At 38.7% G+C, this 11458-nt stretch overlaps 2 protein-coding genes across 2 annotated transcripts; both read right to left on the bottom strand.

Moving 5' to 3' along the window:
• Nucleotides 1-399: 399 nt before the first annotated feature.
• LOC134064215 (deleted in malignant brain tumors 1 protein-like) lies at nucleotides 400-6173 on the bottom strand. The gene is made up of 15 exons (XM_062520045.1): nucleotides 6123-6173; nucleotides 5610-5642; nucleotides 5474-5503; nucleotides 4459-4557; nucleotides 4333-4371; nucleotides 3773-3871; nucleotides 3651-3689; nucleotides 3002-3100; nucleotides 2822-2863; nucleotides 2553-2703; nucleotides 2252-2460; nucleotides 1874-2049; nucleotides 1305-1702; nucleotides 929-1173; nucleotides 400-563 (listed from the first exon to the last, which is right to left on the bottom strand). The coding sequence occupies exons 9-15, from the start codon at nucleotides 2850-2852 to the stop codon at nucleotides 505-507; spliced, it is 1269 nt and encodes a 422-aa protein (XP_062376029.1). The 5' UTR covers nucleotides 2853-2863; nucleotides 3002-3100; nucleotides 3651-3689; nucleotides 3773-3871; nucleotides 4333-4371; nucleotides 4459-4557; nucleotides 5474-5503; nucleotides 5610-5642; nucleotides 6123-6173; the 3' UTR covers nucleotides 400-504.
• Nucleotides 6174-6248: 75 nt separating this feature from the next.
• Nucleotides 6249-7906, bottom strand: LOC134064484 (scavenger receptor cysteine-rich type 1 protein M130-like). The gene is made up of 6 exons (XM_062520408.1): nucleotides 7834-7906; nucleotides 7667-7702; nucleotides 7432-7533; nucleotides 7293-7325; nucleotides 6580-6894; nucleotides 6249-6388 (listed from the first exon to the last, which is right to left on the bottom strand). The coding sequence occupies exons 1-6, from the start codon at nucleotides 7892-7894 to the stop codon at nucleotides 6249-6251; spliced, it is 687 nt and encodes a 228-aa protein (XP_062376392.1). The 5' UTR covers nucleotides 7895-7906.
• Nucleotides 7907-11458: the final 3552 nt, after the last annotated feature.

The following is an 11458-nucleotide window of genomic DNA, read 5'->3' as shown; positions in this document are numbered from 1 at the left end:
TGTGTGCGCGTGCGCACGTGCATGTGCGTTTCTTTCCTGTTCTGTCTATTTGTTTATCTGACCATTTTGTTTCTACTCTGTGTATCAGTTTATTGTCAGCCCTGGAGTAGCTACTGTGGACTTTAATTCTAGTTTGGGTGTCTTTGCTGAATTATTCTTATATTGTATTACAGTGATAGAATTCTATTGCCATTTAGGAATCGTTTTCTGTTCTTTCATTTGACAATGACATTTTGAGTCGAAAGTCTTCAAAATCAAAATAGAATGTTGTCATGAATAATACTTAGCTAAGGCCATGTAGCCTCCTCAACAAAGTATGCACAACTCTGCTTGTTGCCTTTTTGGAATGCTTTAATAATTTTGTTGACTGACAAAGTTATGGGAAGAAAGAGAGTTATTTGTAGTAAGGCATCAGAGTGCCACGATAGACATGATTTGTATACAGGAAATAATAATATGGATTTATTGATTCATTTGAACTGGTCAGGGACATCAGTGGCTTCTTCAGACATCCACCTCAGCCACGTTGTCCTCCAGCTGCTTCACTGCAGGATTCTCCACATCTGAACACATCGAAGACACAGAGTTGATCCAGTGCATTAATACTCTGGAAGTTAAGAGTCTAATTACTACTGATGTAATCTATTCTAATACAATGACACTCCCCATTAAACCATAACATAAGTATCGACACAAATAAGGGGAGATGTTTTCATTTGTAATGGCCAACTTTACTTTCAAACAAGGCAGTGATCACAAGAGAGAAATTCTTACATTGAATGTTGCAAATATGAAATACTTGCATGTGTATGTGTGTGTGTGTGTGTGGGAATGTGTAGGCATACTTCATGGGTGGTTAAATCTATATGTCCATGCTTGATAAATGCACTGCAGTGTCATTAAAGTTATTAAAGAGTTGGGACTTAACCTTTCAGCCTGATAGGCCCCAGGACCATGGTGGCGGTCTGGTGCTTGGAGTCCAGGCTTCGGGTCTTGCGGGCGCCACATTGGGACATAACACCACAGTTGCGGTCATCTTTAGGACAGATGCGGACCTTACACTGCAGGTACACAGAATCATGTGCCCGCAGGAACTTGAAAGCCCGGAACATAAACTGTGCGTAACTCCGAGAGCCGCTCAAAAGGGTGTGGAATGTTGGGTCTCTTTGACACCTGGTAGAGAAAAATGGTCATTGCAGAATTACCTGTTCTTCCATAGTTTAGCCCTTAATGTGTTGCTATATTACCACAGTGAAACGTGAGGAGGGAGGGGGAACAAGATATATCTATCCTAGTAGTCTTACCCGTTGAGCAGTAGATAGTAGGCACGGTAGTCAGCGTAGTCATGTGGGTTTGGTGAGGCCACACATGTGTCCAGGAAGAGGACAAGGCTGCTGTCCGGTCTTCTTAGGCTCACCTGAACATACATGTTCTCATTGAGATCTACCTCATAGGGATCTTCATAGATTTGCTGGTAGAAGCTCCCAGAGGTGTAGAAAGCCATGGTGGTATTGAATCGACCAGTTCCGCTGATGGTAGAGTTACCTTTATTTTTGGCCTTATAAATGATCTGTGATACAGAGTCCTTTTCCATGTGACAGACAACAGACAACTTGAATAAACTTGACTGACGTGTGATCTCCCCAGAGCTGGTTGAATATGCCTGCACAGCATTTTCATAAATTACACGACCCTTGTCAAACTGAATAGAATGAGGGATAGGGTAGGGGACAAAAGAAATACAAATGATTCAGTTAATCCATGCAAATAAGTAACAAACAATATTCACTGCATACTGTGCAGGACTGACATATCTGAAGAGAAGGGTTGTATTTGTGCTGTGAAGAGCACTTTTAGATCGAATGTCACTTACCGTTCTCACTGTTCCACAGCGGTTGAGAGGAAACTCAAACACCACCTGGTAACTGTTTATGGTCGGCCGACAGTGTTGATCATTGACATAGAGATCATGACCATTGAATCCCTGATCGATCAGGTAAGACCTTGAAATAACAATGTTCATGTTGTCTGAGGCACACTGCACCCTGCCTATAAGTTAAGTAAAACACAATATGAATATTATAGTATCACATTATATGTATAGTATATTTATCCTCATTCTTATCAGGATATAAATATAAGGATATCATCCTTATCCTTATCCTCATCCTTATAATTATTGATTCTTATCATAACATGTTGTAGCCACATGCTCGAAGTATCTCTCAGGTGTCTCTCAGATGTCACTCACCTTCATCAGTTGGTAGGGAGCTGATGAATTGGGCCTGGAAGCCACGACCCACAACACTGCCATCACTACGGAAACGCACAGTCATGCGGTTGGAGGAGGAGTGGAAGACGTCCAGAGAGGAGTTGTGGCAGAGCCGACCCAGCTGGTTGTAGCCCACTGAGGGGCCGTCATGCACAGTGATGTAGTCACAGTCACAGCAGTTCTCCATTCTGAAGAGAAAAGTGCATGGAGCAAATGTGACACACATTTTGCAAAGTAACAGTAAATGTTCAGTAAAAAAATAATGCATCTCTCCACTCACTCCAGATCTGAAAAACTGAGGAGGATTCTTTGTCCATATGGAGCTGACAGACTCCACACACAGTAGGCATTATCATGGTAATAGCTTGGATAATATGGGCTGGAGAAAGTTCCAGAACCATCCAGGTGTCCTCCACATTCTGGATGGTCCGCTGGAAGAATGATAAGATTTTGCTACATCATAATGCATCTAAATGATACTGACATACTGTACATCAAACAATACTGATATACTATCTACAGGGAACAGTTTGAAAGTAATTGTATTACGTGTTGAGGCTTGCGGGTACCAGGTTGTCATGTAGCAGTAATCTAGATATAGGTGGAGAGAGAAAGAAGACAGGTAGAGAGAGAAAGAGAGAGAGATTAATTTCAGAGCACAAACCAGCCATTAATAAATAGCAAATTATTAGAACCACTCAAACCAACCAAACAAAGGTGATTTATTACCATAGTAATCATGACAGCAGTTTCCATAGTATTGGCATGAACTTGAGCAGGAACAGCTACCAAAGTTGTTGCCACAATTGTACCGGCAGGAGCTGTAATCTAAAAGGTAGAATATGTGTGTGTGTGTGTTCATGTATGTATTCATATACATATATATATTCATATATACTTATATATATATATATATATATATATATATATATATATATACTGTATACTGTATACACACTCACTGCATGGTAAAACAATCAATGTATTAAAGGTAGTCAGCTGTACTTTCACAATTTTTGTCACATTCAACAACCATGCTGATCCACTAGCTGCCCGTGAGTACACTGTAAGAAAAACTTGATTTCTGTAGGCAGCCCATACCCGAAAACTGGAAACAAACTCAGTGGAAGCAGCATGTCCCCCAAACAAAAAGGAAACCCTCTGTGGAGTTTCTCTAGGAATACTGAAGGGAGGGATGAGCTACATATCTGGGGATTTTAATTTGGTCCTTTACACACTGTCTTGGACAAAAATGTCTACTAATAATTTCAAATATAAACATAAATGTAAACAAACAAGACTTCCTGTGCAATCACTGACTGCTTCTTTCATACTGATAATGTGGGATGGTTCTGCAATGAATATGTAGTTCTCTTACCTGTGGTGGCTGGCGGATATGTTGTACTTCCACAGTAATCTAGAGAGAGAGAGAGAGAGATTAATTTTAAAGCACAAATCAATCCATATCAAATTGCTTTAAAGATGTAGGTGATTTATTACCATAGTAGTCATGACAGCAGTTTCCATAGTATCGGCATGAACTTGAGCAGGAACAGCTACCAAAGTTGTTGCCACAATTGTACCGGCAGGAGCTGTAATCTAAAAGGTAGAATATGTGTGTGTGTGTTCATGTATGTATTCATATACATATATACATATTCATATATACTTGTATTAAAAGTAGCTTTAATTTCACAATTTTTGTCACATTCAACAACCATGCTGATCCATAGCTGCCCGTGAGTACACTGTAAGAAAAACTTGATTTCTGTAGGCAGCCCATACCCGAAAACTGGAGACAAACTCAGTGGAAGCAGCATGTCCCCCAAACAAAAAGGAAACCCTCTGTGGAGTTTCTCTAGGAATACTGAAGGGAGGGGTGAGCTACATATCTGGGGATTTTAATTTGGTCCTTTACACACTGTCTTGGACAAAAGTGTCTACTAATAATTTCAAATATAAACATAAATGTAAACAAACACGACTTCCTGTGCAATCACTGACTGCTTCTTTCATACTGATAATGTGGGATGGTTCTGCAATGAATGTAGTCCTCTTACCTGTGGTGGCTGGCGGATATGTTGTACTTCCACAGTAATCTAGAGAGAGAGAGAGAGAGAGAGATTAATTTTAAAGCACAAATCAATCCATATCAAATTGCTTTAAAGATGTAGGTGATTTATTACCATAGTAGTCATGACAGCAGTTTCCATAGTATCGGCATGAACTTGAGCAGGAACAGCTACCAAAGTTGTTGCCACAATTGTACCGGCAGGAGTTGTAATCTAAAAGGTAGAATGTATGTGTGTGTGTGTGTATGAATATATATATATATATATATATATATATATATATATATATATATTCATACACACACACACACACACATATATATATATATATATATGTATGTACTGTATATATATGTTATATATACTGTATACACTGCATGGTAAAACAATCAATGTAGTCAGCTGTAATTTCACAATTTGTGTCACATTCAACAACCATGCTGATCCACTAGCTGCCCGTGAGTACACTGTAAGAAAGAAAACTTGATTTCTGTAGGCAGCCCATACCCGAAAACTGAAAACAAACTCCCAAACAAAAAGGAAACCCTGTGTGGAGTTGAACCCTCTGGGAATACTGAAGGGAGGGGTGAGCTACATCTCTGGGGGTTTTAAAGGTTGCCCTTCATCTGCATGCCATGCGGGCTAGAATTGCGGAACATTATTGGCTAATTCTTGTAATTGACATTTTTCTGGGCCAATCGGAGTCTTAGCACTTGCTTCAGAATGACTTGCCTTATGACTTGTCTAACCTGCGTCACACCTGCTTCACTGCCTCAGGTGTCATCTACACTAGTCCCTACATTTCTCCCCACCACCACCAGTTTTGTCCCTGTCAACCTGTCCTAGCGTATAACTCTGCCCTGCCAGCTTTAGGCAGGATTTGCCAGGTCAAGCCACTTCAAGATCTAGACCAATGACAGGGGCGACACCAAAGACTTTGACTAATTCACTAAAGAAAGATAAGAATTCATATGTCATCTATATATATATATATATATATCCTGGTTATCAAATTAGCTTTAGGGCCCATATCCTCAAAGGGTCATGCAGTTAGCGGTCTTTAGTAGAACACTACAAATCCACACTTCATGTAACTTCTGTGGGGAAGAACAAAACTGATGCTAACTACCTGGAGTGGTTTCTTCAGTGGTCCAGTAATCTGGAGACAAAGTAGAGTATTAATGAACAACCTTTACTCACCAACTAATGAAAGTGAACTATTAAAATGTCTATGTATAACATATATTTTCTGACTGAAACAATACCTGGAGTGGTGGCTTCTTCAGTGGTCCAGTAATCTGGAGAACAAATAAGTGTTAATGAACAACCTTTGACTAATTCACTCATGAAAATTACTGTTATTGGGTTTCAATTTGACACTAGAATCAAATTAGCCATTTGTCCACTTTATAGTTGATGTAGTAGATATATTATAGCTATAATGTGACAAGATTTTCATTTACCTTTAAAAAGTTTTGGGTGAATATGCCCTTATTTTGAAATATATGGCATTTGGTTCCAAAACAAACCCTCCATTTGAAAGAATTTTCATTAATCATTTTGTATAATATTGTTTTCCAAGTAATTTCACTGTATATGGGTTATTGTTATTTTAATTATCTTTACTGAATCAAAACAACACAAATGGATTTGTATTGATATGACCTGAAATACACAGAAATAAATATAACTTTTTACAAGATTTTCAAATTAATTCATTCATTTTAAAGTTTTAAAGAATGGAGATTGGAGTTGGAACCAAAATCTTCTTATGTTACCTGCTGATGGTGTAGAAGGTGTTGCTGTTGTTGGTCGCGCTGTTGTTAGTGCTGGGCAGTAATCTAGTCAGAAAGGAAAAGACAGGAACATGTTGGAGAGATAACTCCCATGTCCATTTCCAACAATCACAACAATACCAGTAGCCTTCCACAGTATTTCTTACCAGAGAAGCCAGGGCAACAGTTTCCACTGTAATGACAGAAGAAACTACAAGAACACGTATCAAAGCTTTTGCCACAGTTGTGCCGGCAGGAATAAGGTCCAACTATACAAAAATGAAAGATACAACTTAATAACACACATTTCCAGAAGCATGCAGAGTTCTGGTAACCATCAAACTCCAAATTGTTCAAATTTGGTTGCATCTGTATCAGCATTGATTAAGCTAAACTGGACAAGTTAAATGGAGCCTTTGCCTCTGTTTTTGGTTCCTTGAGTCTTGTACAGTAGCCTTACCTTCACACACTACTCCAGCATCTTCATGGTGTCCACAGTTGCTGATGCCATAGCCATTATGCCGGCACTGAGCCAAAGAAGTCTCATTGCCTGTGCAGTGAATATTATCCACCCAGATCGGTCCGCTGCCTGCTCCAAAATACCCATGTGTCAGAGCTCGCAGGGCTGACCCGCAGCCCACCTGTCTGCAAGCCACTTCAGCACTGCCCATGTTCCACCCGTCATCACACACTGTGCCCCAGGTACCATCGATCTGGACCTCCACTCTCCCAGAGCAGGAATTGTTGTGTCCAGTTAGTCGTATATTTATGTCTTCTACGAATATAAAGAGGGGCAAAAGAACAGGAAGTAATGCATCATATTTCTAAATTATTCATTGGGAAGAAGAATACACTTTTCTGGGATTTTGCTTTAATCAGACTTGCTGAATGCTCTGTCGTGGCTGTTATGGAAAACCATATTTTGTTTGCTGTAATGTGAGTGGTCAGTTTCATCACATATTTTTAGGTATTCTGAAGATCAGTACTGTTACCTAATGGATTTCCATTTTTTATTTACTGTTTCCATTAGCGGAAGGTTAAAAATAGAATGCATTAATCAAATAGAATCAAAAGTAAGAAGAGTGGCATGTGATACATTGATATGTTTTATTTTGATGCTATACTAATGTGATATGGGATCATTCTGAAAGGAATATATAATACTTGCTGTACCTCTTGGTGTTGCCGTTGTTCTGTAACAGTAATCTAGTGAAGAAAATTGGTGTGAAAAGATCAAACATGGCCAAATTAACACCTTTATCAATGCCAAGAACCAGCCAGCCATATAAGCCCAGATCAGTGGTCACATTACCAAAGTAGTCGTCACAGCAGTTCCCATTGTGTTCACATGAATCTCTGCAGGAGCAGCCATCAAAGCTTACACCACAATAGCCATCGCAGGAGTTGTGGCCAGCTGCAAAATAAAACCTCACCCATTTGAATGTTAGAAACAGATACTTCAGAAACAGATACATATGCCTACAAGAAAGTATTTTTCACCACAAAAGAATGAAAAAGTAACGCAATGTCAAAAAAATGGTTGTCACCTGGATCAGTGCCAATATCTGGTGTTGTCCAGAAACCTGATATAGACCAAATTGGGTATTAGTTCATATTATCATTCTATACTCGCTTCAAACAAAAATGAACATGTTCATATCAATATATCATGTATGTTATGGTAACGCAGAGAGTTTGTAACTATCGTTTGAACCTTGAACATTGTTCACTGCAGCAATGGAGCAAAGCAGAAGACTAATTGGTCTAATCTCCATCGTTCTCCTCAGAGTAAATGTGTCCTCAAGCCCCCAGCGTCAGGCCTTTTATGGTCGACTGCTTCAGACCTCAAGAGCAGGATCCATCCTTATGGCAGTTATAACCCCAGGGAAAATGACATGTGTCAACCAAACCTTTATTGGTGGAAAGTGCACATCTGTCAAGTTGAAATTGATGAACTACTTGTGTAATGCATAACCCATCCTAAAAGATTATAACATGAGAAATAGAGCAGAGTATTTTGAAAATGAACACAGAGAGACAGCATACTGTAGAACAGTCTTCCTCTTCCTTTACAAAATACAGTGATCTGTAATGATGATATTATGAATGTTTTTGAATGGGCAATCTGAGGATCATAGGTCTGTAATGCATGATAAAGTGAAAACACACAACATTGCAGATATAGCTGTCTGACATAATATGTGAAACAACAACAACAACGACATTGCTTTGATTAGAAAACTGCAAGTGTTCTATGTTGTTTCATCTTGTTGCAGACTTTCCTTCAATAAAAAAGGTTTCACCTTTGTTCTCGTGTCTGTATGAGTTGCAGTGTCATTTATGAGCATCAACTACACCAATAGTGTCAATAAAAGTGGGCACTACCATCAGACTGTATCATAAAAGACTATGAATTTATTTGCTCACTTAGAGCTTTAAAGTTGTACATGTTGGCTTCTGAAACTTGATGTTTTATAACCATCAGTGGCACACCCAAGTGGGGTCTGTGTGTGCAATGATGGGAACTCAGTTTGGCCCAATATATTGATTCAGCTGTGCAGTAATTGAAGGATGTTTCTCGCTACGTACAGTACAATGTGTGATTTCAACTGACATAAGTGTCAACAATCCTTTACTAGTTTCGATGAACATGTCATAAGACCAATATGGCCTATTCTCATCTCTGAAATACACGACGTGGAAAGTCATAATCATTTAGCAGGGGGAGTGGTGGCCATTGGGTAAGATGCATGATCATGCATGATCATACTTTTGCAAGTGTTGCACCAAAAATAACCTGTTAACATGGAGTTGAATCCACTCAGCTAATACTTTCTGAAATATTTCCTTTTCCAGATACATTTCCAAGAGAGTTAGCAATAATACTGAGGAAATGGCATGTTGGACTTCAAATAAAAATGGAGATATTCCTGGCAGGGAACATGGCACACACCAATAAAGAGAATATGGAACATGTCTCAGTCACTGCACAGCTGAACAATACACCACATCAAACTTGAATTCCCAAGAAATAGATACTGATTTGCCCAATAATGGGACACATAGGCTAATACATAAACATGTATTACTTTAGAAGCAACATGAACAAATTAGTATTGTCTGCTCGTCTACTAGCCTACTATTCATAGGCTTACCGTACAGTGGATGTAGGTAAACCAATCAAAATAACTGTATTGACTGCCATTTTTGTGCTTAATATTTATATAACTTGTAATGCAGTGGTGTAGCCTGGAATAGATCAGGCAGACAGGGTGAAGGAAGTATCCATTCCAGCACAGTGATGTTTGTAGGACATTATCGCAGATGAAACAATGGCAACAATACCTTTTTCCTGATATTCTTGGATAGTTATATCAGATGTAGCTTGGTTATTTCATTCATTCTTCTCAATGAATGTTAAAACATGAAACTGGTTAGAGACACTTAAGCACTTACAAACAACTGCATGTACTATTTAAGCCCATATTTGCCCTAACTAAATAGATTAAGTGGCGGTAATCTGTTTATTTCAAAGTGACAGATGTGGATTTCCCATGTTTTGTTGGCATGAATTTATGACCGTCATAAGGATGGATCCTGCTCTAGAGGTCTCAAGTTGAGCATATAAGGCCTGACTCTGGGAGATTAGGGACACATTCAAACTGAGGAGAAAGATGGGGCTGAGATCAGTTGTTCTTTTGCTCTGCTCTTTTGCAGCAGTGAGCAATGTCCAAGGTAAGATAACGTTTTTTTGGACTGTTACAAGCTTTGTGATAACTTGTGATACAATACAATCGGTTTTGATCTTTCATAGCCGCAATATGTCAACACATCACTATCAGTTCACTATTCTAAATTGGTCAAGTCAATTAGGCAAAGGTTGCTCATTGACACTCTTTATTTGGTTTCCAGGTTACTGGGACTCTTATCCAACCAGGCCTTCAGGTATTGTTTCAGTCAACATCATTTCCTTTCCCCCAAAAAAGTTACAAAGTGTGTGTGCATTGGTTAACTGAAATATTATTTGACCCTTTGAGGCTAAGGGCCAGTATTATTTGATACACCCTGTAATCCAATATTTTCTTTTTAACTAAAAGGTGAACACAGTGCAAAGTTTTAAGTCTAACTAAAGCTAATTTTATAACAAAGCAAAATGTATTTGCAAATGTAAGCCCAAATAATGGTGGCTTGGAAAATGTGCTTGTGACTCTTGAGGCTATGGTCCTAATTTCAAAAGTGACCAAATTGCAAGGTTTTAACAAAACTACCTAAACATAGCTCGTTTAATAACAAGGCAACATCTCTTTCTACTTGGTGTCACATTAGTGTCACATTGATACAATGGCAATAATTTGTGAACAGAAAATATACTTTAAATAGACAACATATGAATGCATCTTGAGTCAATGAGTGAAAGCTTGTTCATTAACACTCTTTATTTTGTCTCCAGATGACTGGACCACTGCAGGTATTGTTTCAGTCAGCATCACTAAAGGTTAATGCATAGAACGCTGGTCATTATGTAAGGAATAATCAACGATGCGCCGTGCGTTTATAGGAAATTAATGCACGTTGGAAGTGGTAATAAGGCCCCGACGCCGCAGGCCGCAGGCATTTACACTACACAATGGAAACAATAAGAAATTTGGCCAAGCAGTGGTATAATATAGAATAACACTGAACTATTTCCTGAGAACCTGAGGCCATGGCCTCTAATTTAAGAAGTGGGCAAAGTGCAAAAGTGAAATTAAAGCAATAATAGCACGCTAACATCTGTGCAAACATCTCTTTTTTTTTGGAAAAAGGGATTCATTTGTGTAACTTTCTGTCACATTGGTCTCATGTTGATAACGAAAAACAGTCATTTGTGAACAGAAAGTATATTTTACTTTCTACTTTCTATTATATTCTATTTTATACATATAGATGACGTATGAATGCTTCATTTTCATGTACCAATGAGTCAAAGGTTGCTCATTAACACCTTGTAGGTTCCTGCTGGTGGAACTGTGGCTATGACTCTGGTAGCTGCTCCTGCTCAAGTTCATGTGAATACCGTGGAAACTGCTGTCATGATTACTATGGTAATAAATCACTTTTGATTGGTTGGTTTGATGATTTTAAAAGTAAGATGAAAATGATTGGTTTGTGCTCTGAAATTAATCTCTTTCTCTCTCTTCTTTCTCTCACTCTAGATTACTGCCACCCAACCACGACACCACAACCCGGTACAACACGCAGAGGTGGGCACAAATACATCAAAAACTATTTTGTTACAAAATACAAATACTGGCGTAGAAAATGTAACAAAATAAAATACAAAATACGGATGTGAAAAA

This window comes from Sardina pilchardus, chromosome 18 (genome assembly GCF_963854185.1).
Source record: "Sardina pilchardus chromosome 18, fSarPil1.1, whole genome shotgun sequence".
Lineage (NCBI taxonomy): Eukaryota > Metazoa > Chordata > Actinopteri > Clupeiformes > Clupeidae > Sardina > Sardina pilchardus.
Note: the sequence above shows the minus strand (reverse complement) of the source record. Positions and strands in the feature narration are given on the sequence as shown.